We start from the raw sequence: 24,075 nt of genomic DNA on the forward strand, positions 1-24,075 counted from the left end.
TATCCCATTAAGTACAATAGAAATATTTATTTTTATAATTTGGTGTTGTAAAAATTTTGTTTCTCCCGCAAATTAAAATATCGATAATTTTTATTTTTAATTATTTACATCGAAACAATTTATTATGTGGACCAAATACTATTAATACGTTTGCACTAAGTATTTGGTACAAATTATAAAAGGTAGTAAAATTAGCTTAGTGTTGTACCAAAATATATTTTTAAATCAGGCATGGCATCTTGACTTTAAAAGTAAATCCGTGGTGGCCGAAGCTGCAATTAAAGCGCCAATCTGGGTCCAGTTATGACAATCATTGTTTTAGAGTCTGCGGCGTTATATCTTTGCTAAATAAAATTCTGGATTAAAAAATATCGAATAGCGATACATGCCTCAAATTAAAAACAAATTTATACTATCCTTTTTTTTTTGGCTTTAGTACGTTCGATGTAAACATAATGGAAAGATGCAAGCATTTAGATGTAAACAAATACTTTAAAATATTCAATGATTTTGAAAACAGTGCCGATTTAAGAGCAGAACATAGTTGACAACCGCCCAAATCACTAAAACTAGATCGGGACACGTAGATAATTTGAAAAAGTTTATGCTCTAATAATTAATTTTCTGTTCATTTATTGGCAATGTTTGTATTTAAATATTATTCGCCATGCTCATAGATCTCAATATTTTTTTATGAGACTTCAAAACGAATCACTTACCGTGGTGTTAAATATTTTTTTTTTACTCTCGAATTTCTGTTTACTTTTATTATTCATTTTTAATTACGAAAAATCCAATTTTTGAGCTTATCTATAGTGAGACTTTACACAGTTTGAACAATCTCCTATTGTGTTCTATGTTTTCAGTCTAATAAATTAATATTCAGAAAGTTTCAGAAAGGAGCGAATTTTAAAAATAAGGGTTTCTGCATTGCAAATAAATTAAGTCGACATTTATAAACATATAATTTTATATTTTTTATTTTCTTAAGAAAAACCGAAATATGTTCAAATAAAAATGTAAAACTTGAAGCTGAAGTATATTTATTGAAGTATTTACGCAATGTACTTAAATTGAAATATTTAATTTCGCTTACCTATATTTATTAAACAACATCAATATTTTATTTTAAACATGAATATCTATGCTAAACTATGAGGGCTAGAATTTCTTTGTTATATTATTATCATTAAATTGGAAACGAAAACCTGATGTCCAAATAAATAAATGACCCTCAAAATTTTTTAAATTATGGGAAAAAAATTTCTAAAAATAAATCACAATTTTGGAGAAAACACAAATATTGTGTTTTAGGCTTTTTATTTTCGAAAAAATCACATCTTAAAATACACGTGAATCTCGAAAAACATTCATTTTGGGAAAAAGAGTATAAAATAACATTAAACGCCACTTTCGGATCGTTAATTCAGTGAAGTAGTGGCAATACAGTATTATTACAAAATATACGCAAAATGATTTAAACTATCTTTTTAGGTACCAAAGTTTGAAAAATCGAAATACGAATTCCAATATTTCTGCGGGATCCTTGAATTTACGTATCGTTGCAAGTTATATTTTCAGAAAGTGTAGAATTAATAAATCCTAAATTAAAGTTCAATGCAATGAAGGTTTTACATTATTTTTAGTGTATCTCTTTAAATGAAACAGATATACTGCAAACGTCGGTTCAAACCTAACCCAGCATAAAAACACCATAAAAATTCTCGCTAGATGATAATTGACATTAGATTGCCAGCTCCTAAACTATTATTGCAGTATTAAATTAGGACATATTTTAATTTAAGTGAAATTTATTATTATTTTTTTTTTATAGACACAAACAACAAGTACATTTTAATTAAATATGATTCTATTTTTTTTGTAATTATTGGTTTTTATTCAATTCATTTTTATAGAAAACTACAATACATTGAAGATATATAAGTTCAAGAGTCAAAGAAGGATATGCAACAGCATTTTTTTTTTCTTATGAATTTAAATTCAATCTTTCCCGTCCTTGGAGATTTGCTTTAGTCAACAATTTATATAACGCGGTTTAGTCATTAATGTTCGTCTGCATTCGCGAGCGCTCAGTTACCATTGATACTCAATATTTCGACAGTCCAATTTTTCTTTAAGATACGTAGGGTGGTGGAGTGCAGTATACATGGGCATAGTTCATTAATCTAATTGAGCGCTCAGTTCGGCCGAACACAGCCGAACATCTAGATTTCGAAACAAACAAAACATATTTTTAAATAGATATCTACAGCTTTGTGCTATTACAACACTCTTATTATTAAGCGTTTATTTTGCTGCAAGTTGGGCCTAGCCATTTCCGAAAAAACGAAGGCTAAAGCAACCTTCCATCAATAAGTATCTGCCGTTTGGTTATATCAGAATTGTGTATAACGCTATATTGTTCAACCAAATTGTTTTTAATTATTATAGCATTATGAAGTAGCCTTAAGATTTCAAATAACGTACGATTAAATCAATGAAATTTTATGCAAAGTATTCTAAAACACCTTCATGCCTCATTAGAATTTTATTACGATTTTTGATCATTCTCCTGCATCTACGAAAGTCTCTTTTGCTTCGAGTAGATTTGAATTTTAAGGAGGCTGAATGATTGTTTTGGGAAATTTTATAAAGATTATATTTATTATTTGTAGGTTTAGTGAATTATTGAATTATAAAATTATCATAAGTAATAATTACCTTAATAAATTGATTAATAATTATTTTTATAGAAAATATAATAATTAATTCTTGGATTCACCAAATCACATTTATTTATAATTTTATTTTATGTAATAACAAAACCACTCAGGTAATATTTAACATAATTATTTCTCAAAATTTAAAAATAATTAAACAAATTTAAGATAAGGAATGAAGATATTTTCTGGTGTCTTATTTTTATTTGGTTTTTTTATTTAACTAAAATTGTTTAGAAAAAATTCATATCCAGTCATATCAGTAACTAGATAACTATAATAATCGTTAAAAAAAATAGAATAAAGGGATTGGTTTTTAATGAAGCTGAGATAAAAAAACGGGAACAATAAGTGTCATCGACATTCTAGCTTTCTCATAGCAACTAATCAATTTTAAAAATAGTCAAAATAAATCTGATTGCGGCTAAAAAAATGTTTGAAATTTTTTTGGAATTAGTTTTTGAGCCATAAAAATTGGACGGAATTTATTTGCTGTCTATTGTGTGGGGTATGATAAGAAGACCTTAAATGTATTATTGGCTCCCTGAATTTTCTAAAATGGATGTAGGTGTGCGAAATGTAGTACAATGTTTTTTATTTTTAGCCGTACTTCATCCGGTAATTTTCAAACTTAAGATGCTATTCTTTAAAGGGTAAGCATCCTAAAATCTAGAATGGGTATCCAAATTTGAGGGGACGTGTTTAGCTATTTCCTCATATACCTACGCCAATGATCACTTTTCATTCATTGTTCGAAATATTTCGAATTCTGTAGGATGTACATTCGGAATTTGATTGATTATTTATCTTACATCTATCTATAAAAACTGTTCTTGCTTTCTTCTTAAAATAACAAAGCCGCCGAGAGGTATAACTTATATTCGATAGATGTTGATTGAATTTACGAAAACTCATGATATGAGTCAATCGTGGTATTGATATTAGTTGCCTTAAAAAAACGTACAAAAATTTAAAAAAAAAAAGAGATTAGATCATGGTTGATTTTAATACTGCTGTAGGATAATTCTTATTATATTTAGAAAATAAATTTTTTGACCATTAAATCTTTGAGAATTTTTAATAAATATAATTAAAACAAATGAAAAAATAGTATATGTAGTATGTTCAGGACGATTCATCACAAACCTGGAAATCTAGATTTTATAGCTTATAAAATATAAATTTGGTACAAATCCGTTCAATTCTTGTGATACGTTTGTCGCTCGCGTAAACGTTTCTTGATGTTGAAAATGGGATTCCAAAATCTTGCTAAAAATTAAAATTTTACCAAATGCTGTTTATTAAAATACCGTCGTTTTTAATCTTTTTTCGTGTGTAGAACAGTAAAGTATGAGGGTAGAGAATTAAGGCTATGTGTTATCCTTATATAACTTATATAATGCTTTTTAACGAACACTTTTTGATACACTGAGATAGTTCTCCTTACCTCAACCCTCAATAACAGCAAAGTGCTGAATTAGCTAAGTAACATATTCATCTAAAGCCTATTCTACAACTGAAAGAATATGCTGTTTGTCTGATAACGCCCACATGTCGATCTACAACCATTTTAATTGTAGAATATATAGGTCGAATTTAGTCAGAAAGCTTGTTCAGGACAAACATCTCTGTACTTAGTTATGCTGAGTGTATAACATTCCTTACTGCACTTTGTAACTATAAAGAGGTCTAATGAGTGTAAGAGTCTTAATGTGGAAATTTCATCCGCGGTCGAATAATCAAGTGTTAGTTTCCTCCTAAAGTTAACGAATAAGAGTAATTTTGTAGAAGTTTAAAAGTGAACATTCTATATGATACTATTTTAACGCAATATGATACTATATTAAATATATAAACTTTCATCAAAAAATTGTATTCCATTAAATTTAAAATACTTCATATTTAGACAATTAAATAATTATTCTGAACTAATTATACTGTAAACGATATTTAAAATCTGCTTATATAAATTTTATTAAAATCTAACAAATCCTTCTTTTAGGAAATTTTAATTTTATTCAATTAAAAATATAGAAAAGCTTTTAGGAATATACACTTCAATTTTATAGATTTGTCTTCTACGACAAACACATTCGAAATTTTTAGCTATTTTTTAGTATTGAATTTTAAAAAAAAATCATGTTACATTTTAAAACTATAATTTGAAAAAAAATTAGATTTTAGAGTTTCCTCAACTGATTTCTTAATGCACTCTCTTTTCTTGAACTAATATTGAACAAGAATATCTTAATTATTGAAAAGGGGGTATTCGTTTTTATTATAAAGGTCATTTCTTATTTATTTTTATAAAATCGTTAGTAGATTGTCATGAATTGTGCATGGACAATATTAACAGAAAAAATCCCTATTTCTTTGAAAATTATAAGCTTGTGACCTAAACTTATTTTAGCCACCAACTATTTGATGGCCATTTTAAGGGATTTAGGAAAAATGGACGGAAAAAAATTTTTGTAATAGTGTCCCATTTTTGAACACAAGGGCTAAAAACTTCAAAATCCAACCAACTCGTAATTACAATAATACTCCGGACCTATAAAATTATCGGTCTATTTTTTCCGAATACTCATTTTAAGTGTACGCTCTGTAATAGCAAATATGTAATACTCCTAAATGCCAGCATAGTCAAGAGTGAGAGGTACGGGCGAAAACATCACGGTGCAGACGATATATATCTCTCACTCTGTCGACGCAGGACTGTGGCTATTTAACGCATGCGTCACTTCATGGCCAATTATTATTCGTGGCGCGATAGTAAATGGCCAATATTAGAAGAAAGTGTAATTCGGACGCATGCGCACAACATACAAAGTACTTTTGCTCTGTCTCGCTTGTTTTCGCCGGTCTCTAGAGGAACTTAGGGCGGTGGCAACATAGAAGTATTACATATGTGTGAAATAGTGGCACAATTCTAATTTAAAGATATGCAACTTCTATAATTTTAGATTTTTGATTACAATATTTAAGCGTAAAATGCTCCCTTTTTATTAATATATCACAATTTTTATATTAAACACCAAACAAAATAATGGTGAATGCTAAAAATTTTTATTTTCACTATTTCAAAAAAATGTCATAGTTAGATCCATTAACTAAAATCAAACAAAGGATTTATGATTTTTCATTTATTTTTATACTAACGAACTTAATTTTTTCACGGACTGGACGAAAATTGTTTTTTATGACCAAAATTGTCGACAAGAGGCAAATTTAAAATAATTTTTTAAGGAGTGCAGTCTTAGGAATAAACTTCGTATCATTAAGTAAAAAATTTATAATTATTCTTTATTTATCGAGATAATAATTCCAATTAGAACTAGAAATCACTACTCTCTACTAAAATTAAGAAATCAAATAAGTCGAGGCCTTAAATCTGAAAAGGTGTTATCCAGCTGAAAAGGTGTTATCTATATGAGGCGTATAACAGAACTTTACAGATTTGATTTTAGTCAAATAATAAATTTAAATTATCGTTATTGATTTGCATAAATGAGGTGTTATTCTCTCGATAAGTAGAGTATAGATATTAATTGTCGTGTATCACGACTTTTTTTTTTATAATAATGTTGTGGATCAAATTTTGCGCAGTTATCTTCATTTTTAAGTTTTATTTTACATACGAACATAACAGCCAAAAGATATTTAAAGAAAAAACAAAATTCCTATTTTAAAATGTTATAAAAAATGTAAATTCATGGCTTGAAAACATATTTATATTTATATAAGTTGATTATTTTGTACAAATAATAATTAAATAGTTTATTGAAAATTTGCTATGATATTTATAATAAAAGAAAAATTCAATACATTATTATGCTTTTTTTTTAATTTTTAATATGCCCTACAATTTAAAACTTTGGGGTATTATTTCCAGTGTATGTTCGTCACTATATTAGTACATTTTTAAGAACTTTATCTGAATTTTTCTGAAAATCAACATGGCTGCCATGTTTATCCCATGAGCTTTTTAATTTGTTTTGAAAAACTTAAATTCAATATTTATACTGCATGTTACCCTTTAAAGATTTACTATTTGAAATTATATGAGTATTATCACTGATAATAAATTAGATCAATTTTTATATAAATACATATTTCGACCACTTGGTAGCCGAAATACGTATTTATATAATACAAAAATTGATCTAGGAAATTAGAGCAAACATCGAAATGCATTTGAGATTATTTACTAATTCATATTTTACGACTTCAAAAAAATAGTGGTTGTTTCCAAATAAAAACTTTATTACATTTTCAAAAAATTAAAAATTACATAATTCTAAAAATATTTCGAAATGAAAAATCAATTAAAAAAATATAATATTTAACATGAAGAAATGTATCAAAAATGGTACATTTCGAACACTCACACCAGTGAGCGATTACTAGTTTAGCTAATAGGATTTGGAAGGGACTCCGCCGACAGCAATGCATTTTTTCATAATATCTTGCCTGTCTTAAAATATATTTTAAAATGAAACAAAATTCCGGCCGGCGATACAATCATTTGCACTCATGTTTTAATTCAAAACGGATCGCAAAACAGTTAATTGGCCAAAATAATCAAAGCTCACTAATGGCTAATTGTTATGAATGCAAACAATACTGTGATTATGATATCGAAGACTATAATGGCGTTAATAAAGCTCCAAAAGAAACAGGAAAGTACAAGGGGGTAGTTTATTGAAAATTACAATCGTTCGTAATATATGAAATATATACAGCGGATCAAGTCGTGGAAACGAAAGGTAAGATAAGCAGCAACGCCACAAGTGTAGGTGATAACTTGGAACCTCAAAAATCGCTTCTATAAGATATACCCGTACTTAAAATGAATACATCATGGCCAAAATAACATAAATAAAAGTGTACAAAACAAATGATAATCGATCAATAGCCGTGGCAAATGAAAGCCAATCTTGTTGATAATTCTTCTTTGTGGAACCACTTGAAATCATTTGATGATCATCGTTTCCAAGATGTTCATCAAAAACAATCGACGAATGTTCTTTTAATTCTTCAGCATTAACTCGATGTGACATTAAATTCTATATGGTATAAATTTGGAATATTAATACTACATAAAGAATTTAAAAAAAACCGAAGAATCTTTATGAAAAATTGACTAGGAAAATATCCCAAAATCAAGGTTTTCAATAAAAATTCTTCAAGGTGTTTTTTAGGAAATACTCACCTGACTAGATATTTGAAGACTTAATATTCGGCCTAACCAACCGGTTAGTAATTTTTTTATGAACCATGGTAAGTTAGTATTATGTTTTGTTCTTGAAATATGAAGAACAATTACCGAAATAATTGTTGAAAAGCATGCCAGGTAAAGATTATTCGTGAAAAACAAAACTGTAAATAGTAAAAATAATTTTAAAATATAGTATTCAATATTCCGTCAAGATTTTATATTCAACGAAATCCATGACTAAAATTCATGACGTAATATAAAAAACTCAATATGACGTTTTATCCCATGTGTCTAATAATAGCTCTCGATAAATATGGCAGGGATGGCGAACCAATGGCACCTGATACAATATTTGGCACGCCACCGGTCACAAATTTCATGAAGTCTTATATTACGAACGAACGCTATGAGTGATTCTATATCTAATATGAACGATGTAGATGTACGAAGGCAAAAATTGATTCTTCTGCGAGATTTTCTCAGTTCAAAGAATTATCGGAAAAAAGTTTATTTATGTCATTTGATAAACTGAACTTGTCCCAATTCGATGGGTTGGAAATATTGAAGAATTTGAAACGCAGCTAATTGATTTTGCTGATTATTTTCAGAGCTGAGAAACGTTAAAGACTCGCTTAGAAACCGTTTTGACAAATGACTCCAGTTCAGCATGCATTCTGTCAAAAGTAACATCTTAAAACCCTAATATAAATTATTTGTCATCTAATCTGCAATAACAGAAGACACACTAACTGAGATATTGCGAAATGTGTTTTTTTTGTAGTAGTAGTAAATAAAGACTTTTATTATTATTATTCCAATAATCATGAAATTAAAATTATTTGTATGTTAATGGTCTCAGTTCATTTTTTTTTTTTAAATGGCACGTTGTTGCAAAAAAAATTCGCCATCCTTGCTATATTGGGCTATGTTAATATCTTTCGCAGTAAATTTACTCAAAACTTAATGCTATTGTCATTTTTTTTCATTTCTAAAAGTTAGTAACTCCTGGTTACTACGTTAACTTACTGACTAAAGGTGTATGAAGACGAAGAGGAGGTATTTTATGAGTTAAATACATTAAAATTAAACAATTGATGACAGCAACACACCCATTCAGTAAAATTTTTTCACCAGCATGAGAGGGAAGCCAAAATGTGGATAGTGTCATAAAAACAATAGCTGAAAATAATACATTATTTTCAAATTAGTAAAAAGAGATTTTAATTTTGTTATGGGCTTTGTTATTTTCAGTTTAAAGTGATCTGCTTACGCTTGCGCTCTTGGTATTTACTTTAACAATAAAACAAACATAGATATGGGAAAATTATAAGGAAACCGCTCATTCAATACTACTTAATTTCTATGCAGTATCACATTGAATTCGTGAGCAGTTAACTTTTGTGCAATATTAGCCAACCCTTTTAGGTATAAACATGATTTTTACACTTACCAAATGCGGGTGTAACAATAATGGCTCTGTACGTTGGAGAGTTTCTAACTACAGTAAAATTATAAGAAATATGAGGATATGGTTCTTCACAACACGCATATATAATATTTTTTCGCACTTTCCGTAGTTTAGTTAGCTGCCATTCTGTATTTGATATAAGTAATTCGATCTAAAATAAATAGGTAATTAAGTATAAATTTGATTAATTTTTTTAATATTAATTACATAAAGTGTCTTAAAAAAGTGTTTGCCAGTGACACACATTTTGAGATAATATGTACGTACCTCACTTGAATTCCCATCGGACATTTGTAAATCGATTTGATTACCATCATACGTCCATGATCCCATTTTTAATTCACATAATTGTGTGTCAAAGGGCCAATATCGAAAATTTAGATCACAAAAGACATTAAATTGTGATGGTGGTACCCAAATAACATTGCCATCATTACCAACAAGGGAATGGGTGCTGCCATAATGATCAATACTATTTCCATCGGCACCATTGTAAACAACAACATCAGGCTGCCAAATTTCATGATCGGCTAAACGAATTATTTTTACACCACCATAATCGGATGCATTCCATTTTAATTTCTCATCCAACCATGTCTAAAATTTCATTCTACTATAAATTTTTTTTGTGAGCAAAGAAGAAATCGATTATCTTATCTTATCTTATATATTTAAACGAGCAATTCTTGTATATATATATTTGGAATCTCGGAAACGGCTCCAACGATTTTCATGAAATTTTGTATGAAGGGAATTTTGGGGGCAATAAATCGAACTAGCCACTTTTTTTTTAGAAAAAGTTCCTTTTTCTCGAAAAAAACACGATTTACCAAACAAACAAACAAAAAATTCCCAAAAAAACACGATTTACAAAAAAAAATATATAACGTACAAAGCTCGTTCATTCAGGGGCTTTACATTAAATTAGTTATTCAATAATCTTTAATTTGGTAAAGTGTAAACAATTTAAAGCGTCAAGGGATTTGAACAAAATTTGTATTTTGACTTAGTATAAAATAAAGAATAAAACCATAAAAAACGCAATTAGCCCACGGCATATTTATGATATAATCTATGTATAGAAATTTATGTCGAAAGATCGGTGTATTGACGTCATATCGTGGGGCTCTTTTAGCGCGAATTTAAAAATATTAAATTTTATTTTGGAATTCAACTTAATTTATGTGAAAGTTAAATCTTGAAACTAAAAATTAAGACAATGCAATGTTTATGTGGAACTATATGGTTTTGATAACCTTATAGAAAACTAGAAAATTACTTACAAATCTTGTCCAACAAAATATTGAAAATGTTGATTTGTGTTCATCAATATCGACATGTAGGACATTTAAGCCAAGATAAACTGTTGTACTTTTCGAATGTTGTGCAGGTCTAGAAAATTTATCATAATTCTGAAGTAATGCTCTTTTTATTAAATCAGTTTCAGTAGCGTTCCAAATTGGTTTCGAACTAATATCTGTAATTGCAGGCATAGGATCTGATTGAAATTATTTATTTTCCATATAGATTGTGTAAAATTATTTTATCAAAAAAAAAAAAAAAAACTCAATAGCTCGATATCTTTAAAATTTTGGGAATGGTATTGGCACAAACAGAGGGTTTAAATAATTAATACCACTGTCTAGTAGAATAAAAATACGACCGCTTTTTTTTTTTTTGCATAGACGCACATAAGCGTAGTGCCCGCGATCGCATAAAAATGAACTTGCTGCAAACCGCCAATTTTTGCTGGAGCAAGATAAATGTAATAAATGTATCGAACTAATCTTGTCCAGTGTAAAAAGTTAGTTGATTATCCGATATTCACTTGTTTCAAAGTATACTGAAGCATGTATTTCCAAAAGCGTACCTATCTTTTAAATCGGGGAAAGGCAAATTAAAATTTTTTTGTCATAGATGGGGGGGGGTAAAATACAACAATATTTAAACGCAAACCCATACTTAACCAGCGAATTGTGTGTGCAGCCCAAATCAAGGGTGAGGCAGTTATTGTGGAAGGGGAGGGGGAGGGGTATACAAAAATTGAAGCAATAGGATTTTTGGTAATATCCGAAATATAAGTCTATAAGATTTTCTGTACAAGATACAATTGGCAAAATGCGGTACACACATATTGCAAAATCAAATACTCTGGCTCCAGGTATGTGATGGAAGGAGTCTTAATAATAATATTTGTTCTCTCAGAATATTATAATAATAATCGAAAAAATTGGATTAATTTGATAATTAAATAAAAACTACAAATTAAACCATTTTATAGTTTTGTAAAAGTCCCCTTTCATATAAGTAAGTGACACCTACTACGCCTGATGACTATCATTGGTGAATAAATAATTTTTGCATTTTTTCCTTAACTATATTTCATAAATTAGGCCTCAGATCGAAATTTGGTCAAGAGGTTTTTTTTAATTTTTTTTTCAGCTTATTCAGAAAGTGAAGAGGTTTATAGTAAATTATGGAACACCCTGTATACAAATTGTTTAACTTGAAAGTTACATCATTTTAAATAGTAAACCCTTTATATCGTTGGCCCTATCAGAATATCTTTTATAAATTAACTATTCATCAAACAAAGCAATAATATTTATTGTTTTAAGTGCCTAGCTTGTATGGCTGCTATTGTTGTTTATTTACTATAATTATTCTATTAAACCAGTAAACATTTTTTTATATTTCATAATGCTAATTGGTTATCAATTCTTATTGCGAATGTGAGAGAAACAGTGGCGGCTCTAGAGTGATTTAAGTGGTGCCTCTGCACCGGTGGTACCATAGAAAACGCTGAAAAAGCAACATATTTTCCTATTTTGAGTATATTTGATAGCTTTTTGGGTTGTCCCAATTAAACAAATAAATCATTGTTTATTGAAAGTCGGGGTGCGACAACGGCATTTCGCACCATACTTAAATCTTGCTTGGGTCCCTTGTTGGAGAGAAAGATTTTTTATGTCAGATCTGATGGTGGAAACGCAGTGAAGAATACTTTTTGAAACATTTAAGGACGTTCATGCGTCAAAGATATAAATAGAGAAATAATATAAAATATGATAATACAATAGTTTAAATGATTCTGAATGATTTAAAGAAGAAAAATGTGCTGTTATCGAATTAATTTCGTGGAATTTTAAGTTTAAAATCTAAATCGATATTTCTCAAAAATAATTTTCGATTTATACTATTTGTGTCACTGTTTTATTTTCCATGCTGACATTTTTTTTGTAATCAAGATTATTAGTGTTTTATTTTTATTTTTTTTAAATAAATTATCTATCACACGAGCAAACTAGTTGAACTGTTTTCGTTGATAGTTAATATGAAGGCGGAAATATTTAATCATGGAAGCAACATGAAGATTATTATATGAATCTTTATTGTACACACGAATTAAAAAAAAATGAACTAGTTGATGTAACGGATTTTAATTATTTTTTAGAAAAGATTATACAACGATTAATATCTTTTTACGAGATTTTAGATTTAAATGTTTTTTAATATTTTTTTCTCAATTTTTATTTTAGATGTGCTCAAATTTTTTGATTGATATTATACAGATTCTATAAATATATAATATTTTTATATTTTATGTTTATAAATAAATCTAATATTATCTTCATTAAGCCTCAATAATACACAACAGAATTATGTCTTTGTTCTAGTAAATCTAATTTTTATAAAAAGAAAATTGTGTATTAATTATATTTTTTAGGACAATCTTTTTGTTTGCAGCTTGGCAAACGATTCATAACTGTTATTCGTACTAGAATAATAAACCACACAAAGCATATTAATAAAATTTTTTTGTTAGAATAGCTCCAGGCCGTCAGAGTGTAATCTGTTAAATCATACATTTTCTTATTCGCCAATGCTTGCCTGCAACTGGGAAGTTCTTCGGGCGCCTATGATTGAATCAACAAAATTGCCGCGGTATTACTGACATTAAATGACTTCAGCTATCAGTAGTCGAAAATCAAACTTCAAAATTGCTTTTCATTCAATTCAAGCCAGTGGCCCAGCATAGTCTTTAATATTATTTTTATTTCAAGTTTAAAAAATCACCCTATATTTTCTCAAATTTAAAAAGTCAAATACTAATTCAAATTTTTTTAAAGCTATACAGTAACGAAAATATTAAAAACTTTTCGAAGACATGTAATCTTGGAATTTAATAAGCGTATTATTCATTTCAAATTATTTATATTTATTTTAATAGAAAAAAAATTGAAAATTTTATCAATATACTTTATCAATGCCCGACGCTTCCACCAAATATTATTATCTATATATGTATATAAAAGAAGAAATTGACCGACTAACTGATCGATCAACACACATCTGAAACCGCTTTCTAGAAGCATGAAATTCTCTACACACGTTCCTTAAATGATGTAAGTGTGCACTTAGAAGGTATTTTCGGAAATTCATCCCCAATGGGTTAAAAAGGGAATGAAATTTTGTATATAGAAAACCCATGTAAATAATTTTATAGACTAATATATATCAACGATTTCTATAATGTCATGTTACAAAGGTTTTTTAACTTTTGTGGTTAATAATATTTACAAAAGAAAATTCTAATTATTATTCTTCTCACAAGCAGTAGTTGGGAATGCTTCTTTTTAAATTGAAAATCTGAAACTATATATTTTATCGTTGTACGAAAAATTTGAAACAATGGTTATAAAGCGTATATATAAAGTTCGAACCGGCAGAAAATGTCGAGAACAAACCATTGAAGATAGAACACAGTATAAAATAATTTTCTTACAAAATCAAATATCATAGGATAAATATTTGACACAGAACTACTAATAGTTACGGTTCTATAAAATATCTACTTCATATTTTAAGTATACCTATTCAAATTTTAAGTATCAAAATTGATATTCGAGTTTCTGTTCATAAAAACAAGTATTACTAATCAAAAAACGAAAATCAATCACTCCAGTTGTTTATATACAATATCTGCATGTCCAGTTTAGCGGTTGTGAAAATGTTTTTATATTATTTAGTATTATATATAAAAGAATACTCATAACTGACTGACTGGCATATGAACGCACAGCTAAAACTCTTGGGCCTAGGACCATATAAATTTGCATGTGGATTTTTTTGACACTATAGATAAACCTAAGAAAGGATTTTTGAAAATTTAACTCTTAAGGTTATAAAAAAGCGGATGAAAGTTTTTTAAATGTATCAATATAGTATAAACATTATCGAAGATAATAAATGAAAACTCTAGGATATTTCGAAATAAATTTCGATTTTGACCCAATTTACTAGATCACTTTTTTGTATTTTATAAATACGTATTTCGACTACCAAGTAGTCATCATCAGTATGAATTAGTCATCATCATTATTAATATAGGTTTACATTGGATACACCGATAGAAAGCTATATATGTATTATCAGCGCGTAACATGAGATGTATTTTATCTTCAAAAAAACTAGGACTCCGCATCAAAAAATTAAAACCAACGAAATTACAAGGATAAGTGATGGCAATAGTTTTTGTATTTAAAATGGTAGTAGCCCAGCGAAGCGGGTGGGTTAACTGCTAGTTATAATACAAAAATACATAATTCAAAAAGTTCAAATATTATAACTACTTTATACCTATTTTATAAAGGAATTTGAAAAATTTATATTTTTATTATAATTCTATTATCGAATTTAAGGTGAATTTATCCTAGTTTTTTAGTATATTTTGACTTCATAATCGCAATATTTTATGGGTAGAAGTTTAGAAGTTCGCCCGCGGGGTAGAATGTAGGTCGAGTATAATTATTACAAATAAAAACTCTTCCAAATGACGGTAAAACTTACTAACGTATTTATTCAAAAATATCTTTTTTGTGCAAAATAAAAAATAGTTTATTGTTTTTTCGACTAATTTTAAACAAAAAAATCATTTTTGCTTAGATTTTGAAAGTGCTAAAATGCTTTTTGTTTATGACTGCAAAGAGCAATAAAAGCTTAATTTTCCGCATTACATTTGATTCTAATATCTAAAGATTTTAAAAGATATTCAAATTTAAAAATCGTAAAATTCTGTTTTTTGGCAATCTTGGTTGGGCGAAAAAAATCATAAAATTTATTTCTTTTGTTTTTTATTTTGAAAACGAAGCGTTTTGGAACATGTTTGTTTTGACGTTCCCTACAACCCCTAGAAGTTTGTCAATATTAAAAAAATTATTTTGATAAAACAATAAATTTCAGGATTTTTAGCAAATAAGAATATTTTTGAATCTCATTATTAACTCATATCAACTGCATTAAAAATTATTCAAAAAAATTCTTATGATCTTGACTTATGTGAAAGATTTAAGAAATCATTAAATGTACAATAATAATAAATAGGTACTTACTTTCAGCAATTGTAAAAGATCCCGTAATATAAAACACAAATATTAATAATGTAATTTTAGAACAATAAAAGTAAATCATTGTTTGTATGAAATAAAAATGTTGAAAGCAATTTATATATTCAAATGATCATCATATTTCATAATAATGTATAATATAGAGTACATACAATTTTATTGTCAATAAAAACAACTTGCTAACATTATTTAAGGCGGATGTTCGTTATCTTCCCACTTTATATAATTCTTTACTTCTATATTAATCACAATTTATATATAGGGCAAGATTACAAGGATTATGTAAACCCCGCTACTAGGCAAACCTGGGAAACTGCCTAGAACGCCAGGATATATGGGGTGCTAATTCTTCTGATAATTATTAAATTAGTAGCATTACACTGGCCTCAACACGGTCAATATTTTTGAAGCAATATTATTGATTCAATTGATGGTGAAATTCGGGTGCTCTTTCACGATTTAATGATATAGGAACCAGGAATAATTTAATATTAGGATCATATTTATGCATGGGGAAAGACTAAAAAGGCTCTATAAGGCTCCTGAATGAAAATGATCCAGTAACATTTAAGTTATAAATTTTGTTGTCGTAGGTATATTTATAATGCAGTGAATTCGTATATTCACAATGCCGCAACTGCCACGGTTTTTGTACACAAAACTAGTAAACATGAAAAATATTTTAAAAATTGAACATTAAGAGTATATATCTCTCTTGAGATCCCATATACCGGATCATGAAAGAATTTGTATGCAAGTAGTTTCAGGTCGTGATTTTCTCCCTATGCCCTTAGGTGTATGACTGTTGCGTGAGCAGCTAATACTTTTTGGATGCAATCATGGAAGTTGTGTGATGTAATAACATATTAACTGTATTATTTAAATGCAAGCACGCATTTAGAGAGGGGCAATTTACTCCTCCAAAAAAGTAGGGAAGTTAACTATTGTAGCTTTCGGATGCTTGTAGCTAGAATAGAATATCTAAAAAATTTTGGGATATTTCTTGATTTTTTCAAAAGAGTAGGTAATGACTCGAAAATATAAAAGTCAGATTATTTTGTCAATTGATTTGTTTCTGAGATATTGACTAAAATTGTATACGAGGACTGATATATCCCAGTTATCCAGTTTCTGGATATTTTTAGTTGATATCCAGAAACTTGCAATTCTTTAGAAAATCAACCAAATTTTCTTGTCTTTCGATTATTGTTAAGTATGCTAGTAGTTTCTGAGACATGGAGTAAAATCTTAAATAAGGCCTGATATTTCTTCAGTTGATGCCCAGATGATTTTACTGGCTAAAAGCAACCACATTTTCTTATCTTTAAATTATTTAGGGTAAGAAAGATCCTAAAATCATAAAAATTCAGTTTATTTAACGATTAGATTAGATTAGAAATATTCTTAGAAATATCTCCAGAATTGTTTGCAAAAAAAGCTTCTTGTAAACGCTTTTAGACGATATCTCAAAAATTATGCATCCAATCGTTAAATGAACCCGATTTTTATACTTTTTGAGTCAAAATTACCTAATATGTATAGTTTCATCAAATTCCGAAACAAAAACTTTTGCTCGATTTTTTTAACTCTTAAACAAAATTGCAAACAATCGGAAAATTCGATTAGGATAAAAATCATTATCTAGAATAATTTTGATCCAAAAAATAGAAAATTTGGGTTCATCTAACAATTGGACTAGTAGTTTTTGAGATATAAACTAATCGTACATGATGAATGATATATCAGAGCAATTTCTTCAGTTAAATTTTGCCGTTCAGTAGCAAAATAAAATTTTCGCAAAGTAAAGATCCAAAAACATTAGAAAATAGAACTATAAAGAGCATGAAAAGTATAAAATTATTAATTACTTTAAAAACGAGCATGGAAATTTTATATTGCTCTTACAAAAAATTTTCTGGATACGCGCTTGAGATGAATCTATTAAAAACGAATATATATGATTATTTAAATTTTATATATATAGGGTGTCCCATTTTTTCAAATTATTAGTAATTATCTTAAAAAAATGTATTATGTAAATATTCTTAAGATCTACATAATCATTTTAGTAATATTTTTAGTATCGAAATTTTTTTTCTAGCCTTTCCAGAAAACTTTCATTCGATACAAAAGAGATAGTTTTCTAAATTTATTTAGTCAAACAAATTTTTATTTAGCTACTCACTTTATTAAGATTAAAAAAATAATAATATTTTCTTTATCTCACGCAAATTTTATCCAATTTTAATTTTGAATTAGGGGAGCGGAGGCTGGCAACAGGCAAGGACAAACATACATGATGACGTAGGAACTATTTAGGTCTGTTGGATCATTTGTCTAACTTCGAATTTTTTACTCAGTTACGTCATCAAAAATCCATAAATTTTGAATTTATAGGTAATACAAAAATTAGACATTGCGCCAGAATTGCTAAGAAAAAATTTCAAAGAAATGCGTCGCTCAATTAAGATTTTCCACTTCATTATTTAAAATACCTACGTCTTCCTCGTATATGAAATACGTCTTGGCGCCTGACCTATAAACATTTTTTAAATTGATAAACAAAATAATTTATTTGACAATTTTTAAATTATGACAAATTTTTGACAATTTTTATAGAAAATATTAAGTATTGTATTATTCAAAAGATTTGAAGACTAAAAATATGTGTACAAACAAAGAGACAATAACTGCATTCATCTCAAAATCAATACCAGAATTAACACGAAATGCTCGTGCAAAAATATCGGAACATAGTAAAAATGATCTTAATGAATGTGATATTCGCTGGGAATTACATAATAAAAAAATAGAATGTGATAAAGCTAATGAACAAATTCGGGAATTACAAAATAAAATTGATAATTTACGTATTGAATGGCGATCACAACAAGAACATTTAGGGAAATTAAATCAAGAGTATATACAATTACAACAGACACTTGGTGAACATAGTATTTACTGTGCAACATTAGGTATTCTAAATTATCCTTTTATTACTCATAATTAAGAACTTGATATGCAGCCCATTGCATACAAATCCTAACCATCTGGTAGAGGAGCTGGTAACAGAAATTTTCGCACAATTTGAGCAAAGTTTATCGAATGCGCTGACCCCATACATGAGTATGAAACAAAAAAATTTCTTTGTTTACTGAGTTTTGGAGGATCAATTATCAGCACTAGTTGCTGTGTTGATAGGCCACTTTATAGTCATTTCCGGTCTGAACAAGCTGCAAACTCCAGACACAAAAATTTAATTCAAAAAGCTTTTCAGTTTTTTCTAAATGATAAAAACATTGTATTGGTATCTTTTCAAGCTTCTCAGGCACAGTGCTTTTAATAAAACCTCGCATATTAATTTTTAAACTGGGGTACTGTGGTGTTAACAATTAACCCAACAATATAAATAAGCTGTCGTTATAACAATACAATATAAACAACCCGACGATATATTCATTCAACGGCTCACACACATACAATACAACTAGAATTCTAAAAAGAAATAAACAATATCGTTTTATACTACTTAAACAGAAATAGAAAACATATACAAGTAAAATATATGCAATAGAACATACGTGACAGTTCTAGAATTTGCTTGACTGTACGGTAACAATTGATAATTGATTGTAACTATATAAACAGCGCACAGTGTGCGATACCGTCAGATTACAATACAGACTCTTCAAGTTAACTACAGTCAAGTTTTATCATCTATCAGAATAACATTAAGTAAAAGTATTGTGAACTATACTTTTTTATTACACAAATTTGATTACGTTAAGCCAAGAGTACAAATTAAATTCTAGGTGCAACAATGGGTAGTTTATTATGGAAAGTATCACGACTTGATGGCGCAATTGAAAGTATGTTAGAAAGTAATCGTATTAATCAAATGCTTATAATTATGGATAATTCATTAAAAGCATTTATTGAGGTGTTTGGCCGTGATATACCTGATCCATATGGTAACGAATATCAGTTTGTATTATCATGGATGGGTATTCTAACAAATATAAGTGCATGTCCAGATGGACGCTACTATTTACTTAACAAGTGTGAAGGACAACAGTTGATCACAAATTTGATTGATAGTGTACAAAAATTGACACATCATAACGGTAATTAAACAAATTTAGCGGCTTAACTGCAAATATGTAATTTAGTATTTTTTTCTGTGAAGATTGGTAAAACCCTTGTGAAAAAAATATTTGAACTAGGAACTCTGAATAACTCTGAATTTCTAAACGTTTTTGGACTGTCTAATTCAGACGGAATAACTCTGAATTAGGCAGTCCAAAAATGTATAGAAATTCAGAGTTCCAAAGACTTTTTCAATGTTTCTAAGACTTTTAAAGAGTTTTTAAGACAATTATTAAGGCTTATTCTTTCGATATCTCATAAACTTATAGTCAATCGCAAATCAAACCAAATTTTCGTGTTACATCAATTTTTTCTGGTTTAGGAGTACTATTGCAGCGTATGATATTAATGATTTTATATAACTTAATGATCAATGCAAATGGTGTAATATTCATCCAAAATCATACCGAATTTACATCAATATTAAGCAAAACATTATTGAATTGTAAAGTTGATAAAGAAATACAAGATTTAATTTATAAATTAATATATGCTCTAACACAAAATATACCAACATGTCAGTATTTAAAACATCTAAAAGAAACCTTACCATGGGGCCATATTGAAACAACCATATGCGATAGACAATCACCAAATCAAGATATTGCAAATAAAATTAAAATCAATTGCAAAAATATGGAAAATAAAATACAAATGGAAAAACTATGGAATAATCGACCAGAGGAATTAATTATTGGTATGGCGTTAAATGTGCCATTAACTTCAACAACGAACGTAACAAATAAAAAATATGAACCATCACAAAAAATTTCAGCACATACATTTGTAAAAACACCGTCAAAAAGTTCAATACATTCTTCGTCTGAGAATGTTGATATGAATAATGCTACAGTGGCAGAAAAAACTTATTTACCAGACTTAAACTTCTCTGATCAATCACAGGCGATTAATTTTTGTTTGTGGGGAGATAGAGCCGCAAAATGGAATAAAGGTGAAATTGATAAGAATGTACAAACGTAAGTAAAATCAACTTTTAGCAACCTTTCAATCATGCATGGCAGATTTTTAATAATGTAAAGCCATGCAAGGTTTTTAAACTTTGGACTACTTAAAATATCGAGTATCTGAGACAGATTTCAGTTTACTAGCTCTCAAATATTTCCACTTATTTTCTTATAGCAGCTATGTACAAATTGATTGATTGATTATTAATCTTGAACTCATTGAATAGACCAACTACAATCACTTCCCAGGTTCTCGCGCGGGGAGAATGTTTCTTTTGAGATTGCTTTTTATATATTACCACTCAGATATTTGACCACTCCCATTAAACATTTTACTCAAACGCTATTGCGACGATAAACATCGTTTTCGGTAGGTACAAATTTTCCTAAGTCGAAGTTTTAAATCGAATATTTACGATTTTTTTCAACCGTTCCTGGCCAGTAATTTTATATGACGCATATTGAATTGTTTCAATAGAATAATCATGCTGAGATTAGTTTGATCTATTTGCCCACCTCATTAAACGGTTGACTTAAACGCTATTACGAAAAATATAACTTTTTCATTTTTGATTTTAAATGAATGATTATTGATTAAAGAAATTTTGACTCTAAAATGACAATCGGATTTATTTAAACATAATGCGAGTCTCCAAGATATAACTTTGTCAGTTCATTTGATTTTAATTTTGAACATTGATATATCTCGAGAATCAAGTACGGAAATGATTTTTTTAGCCTTGTAGTATCGTTTTCACCAAGGTCAAATTAGCCTAAAGTTTTCGTGAAAATAAGAAACATCTTTTAAATCATAAATTATTCTTGAGGCTTACAAATGTGTGCGTACAATAATGGTGCAAAGATCAATCCTACCCTGACACCATTAGATATATAATAATTTATAAAAAAATATATATAATATGTATAATTTGTTTCATAAATAGTAAAGTTGCACAAAGAAACTCGTACAAATTAGAAGACGATGACCTTCCTAGAAATACAGAATGTATTTTCGCAAAAAATATTACACTCACTGCAAATATTGTACCTTGTGATGATGACACAAATCCAGTAAATATGAAACCTAATAAGGATACAAATATGAACATCAAAATAATAGCTGCAACCGAAAAGCATAATGAAGGTGAAACCGAATCTGAGAAACAAACACATAATACTGAAATTTCAACGGATACAAATAAATTACTGTACACAATAAATCGTATAATGACGACTTCAACTGAAAACTATATTTCTAAATTAGAAGTTGATTCAGATTTTATAGTAGAGAATTCCGTTGAAAATGCGATTCCAGAATGTAATGATCAACAATATTCACCTGAATTGAAAAAGCACAAGTATCATTGTAAACATCTTTGTTCGAAAAATTGTCAAATATGTTTAAATAAATAAACACTGATGTCCCATAAAAAATTAATTCGAAATGTCATCATTTGTTTATTGTAATTTTATATTGAAATATATCATGCTCTAATTTTCTGTCCCTTGTCAAGTACCTATTTGTAAAATTTTATGTAATTTTTTCATAAAATTATTTTACTTTCACTTAACAAATCTATAAATAAGACGTATGGAATAAAATTATTTTACTTTCACTTAACAAATCTATAAATAAGACGTATGGAATTTAATTTTCTTGGTATGAAAAACTCGGTGATGGATACGCTGTTTCCATCGATGCTTCAGCAGCATTGGTTAATCTGGCCTTGTTCTTCTAATTTTTACGCAGGCGAGAATTAAATCTAACAATCAAAAAATTAACTTTGATTTATCACCAATCCAAAAATTTTGATTCTGCTTGTATCACACCCAAATTTTATCCTATTTTAATAAACCAAGTATGTAATCCCGCTAATTTTGGGCCATACTTTTCTAATTTCTGGTCAAATTTATAGTTACTGCAATAATTTTCAAAATTTAGCTACCATGGTTTCCACATTTGGCCCAAAGGGTTGTATAAAAGACTCACTAACAAAAACATGGAAAGGACGACCCAAAATTTGTATATTACAAAAAAAAATTTGAAATCCAAAAATTTTGATTATGCATTTTACATGCATATATTTATATATAAAAGATATTGATAAGGTATACAGATAATAATAATTTTTATTATTATAATCAACCCATTCTTCTTCCTTTTTTAAAGAATGTCGTCTTTAAAAATTATAGCCTATGTTATTCTGTACTTTTCGTTATTCTGTAAGTTTCATTTAAATCCATTCAGTACTTTTCGAAATCGTCCAGTGAAGCGGGTGGAAAAATGCTAGCGCGTGATGTTATATAGCCTATATAGACTTCCTCGATAAATGGGCAATTCAGCACTAAAAGAATTTTCCAAAAAGAAACAGTATAGTTCCTGAGATTCAACCAAAAGAAAAGAGTTCAACCAAACGTTCATTTATTAATAGCATCATGATGCCATCACGATATAACCTTATCAACAAGAAATTTCAGCCCCTGTATATCGCATTATGAATATAATGCAACCGCTCTCATATAAAACCCCCTAATATTACCACCGTATATCTGATTAATATACGCAATCCCAGCAAATGTAGATACACATATATAATCCGTGGAATAACCAAATCGAATCAAAGTATGGTTATAAGGCTTCTACTTATCACCATTTTATATCCTTATATAAATGGGTTATTATGATGTTGTTTATTGCAACTTTTCTGGATATTAGTAAATAAAATACAACTAGATTACTGGTACAATAAAAATACGTGTTTATTTAAGCCTAAGAAGGAATAATTCATACAGGTTTGGCTCTAAATCGAAATAATGATTTTTAGTATAGAAAAACAAAGTCGATCAGAAAACAAAATTCAAATGATTGTAACTTAGTTAATTATTGAGATATCAAGACGAATAGAATGCAATAGAAAGAAAATTTTATTTACAATTTTTATATCCTGGCAAATTTTTCTACTGGAGATGATTTTCGAACTCTGAGCCAAAACCACAAAAGGGTATCTTTAAGTCCCCAACAAAGACGCGGACTTTCTCGATCGTTTTTCAATACCAAATGTCATCATCCGGGTACAGTCAACAATAGGGTATTCCACTATTTTTGAAAAAGTACTTCAAACTGTTGATTTTGCTAATAAGACACCAAAAA

The 24,075-nt window shown here is 28.5% G+C and overlaps 2 protein-coding genes across 2 annotated transcripts; one reads left to right on the forward strand and one right to left on the reverse strand.

The window, feature by feature from the left end:
• Positions 1-6,965: 6,965 nt before the first annotated feature.
• Positions 6,966-15,920, reverse strand: LOC123294700 (neuronal acetylcholine receptor subunit alpha-5-like). Its single transcript, XM_044875820.1, has 7 exons — positions 15,799-15,920; positions 10,690-10,904; positions 9,674-10,003; positions 9,389-9,557; positions 8,965-9,117; positions 7,933-8,099; positions 6,966-7,786 (listed from the first exon to the last, which is right to left on the reverse strand). Exons 1-7 carry the CDS (start codon positions 15,875-15,877, stop codon positions 7,565-7,567), a joined length of 1,335 nt encoding a protein of 444 aa, XP_044731755.1. The 5' UTR covers positions 15,878-15,920; the 3' UTR covers positions 6,966-7,564.
• Positions 15,921-18,478: 2,558 nt separating this feature from the next.
• Positions 18,479-23,232, forward strand: LOC123296113. The gene is made up of 5 exons (XM_044877575.1): positions 18,479-18,788; positions 19,626-19,937; positions 20,282-20,936; positions 21,869-22,282; positions 23,193-23,232. The coding sequence occupies exons 1-5, from the start codon at positions 18,479-18,481 to the stop codon at positions 23,230-23,232; spliced, it is 1,731 nt and encodes a 576-aa protein (XP_044733510.1).
• Positions 23,233-24,075: the final 843 nt, after the last annotated feature.

This window comes from Chrysoperla carnea, chromosome 3, assembly GCF_905475395.1.
Source record: "Chrysoperla carnea chromosome 3, inChrCarn1.1, whole genome shotgun sequence".
Lineage (NCBI taxonomy): Eukaryota > Metazoa > Arthropoda > Insecta > Neuroptera > Chrysopidae > Chrysoperla > Chrysoperla carnea.

What these genes read in the sequence shown, in the direction of transcription:
- LOC123294700 (XM_044875820.1), bottom strand. Translation starts at nt 15,877, where the DNA reads ATGATTTACTTTTATTGTTCTAAAATTACATTATTAATATTTGTGTTT. An exon ending in TATTTTGTTGGACAAGATTT is followed by an intron (nt 10,004 to 10,689) that starts GTAAGTAATTTT and finishes ATGAAATTTTAG; the next exon opens with ACATGGTTGGATGAGAAATT. An exon ending in CCGATGGGAATTCAAGTGAG is followed by an intron (nt 9,558 to 9,673) that starts GTACGTACATAT and finishes TATTTATTTTAG; the next exon opens with ATCGAATTACTTATATCAAA.
- LOC123296113 (XM_044877575.1), top strand. Translation starts at nt 18,479, where the DNA reads ATGTGTACAAACAAAGAGACAATAACTGCATTCATCTCAAAATCAATA. An exon ending in ATTGATAAGAATGTACAAAC is followed by an intron (nt 20,937 to 21,868) that starts GTAAGTAAAATC and finishes TTTCATAAATAG; the next exon opens with TAAAGTTGCACAAAGAAACT. An exon ending in CCTGAATTGAAAAAGCACAA is followed by an intron (nt 22,283 to 23,192) that starts GTATCATTGTAA and finishes GAAATCGTCCAG; the next exon opens with TGAAGCGGGTGGAAAAATGC.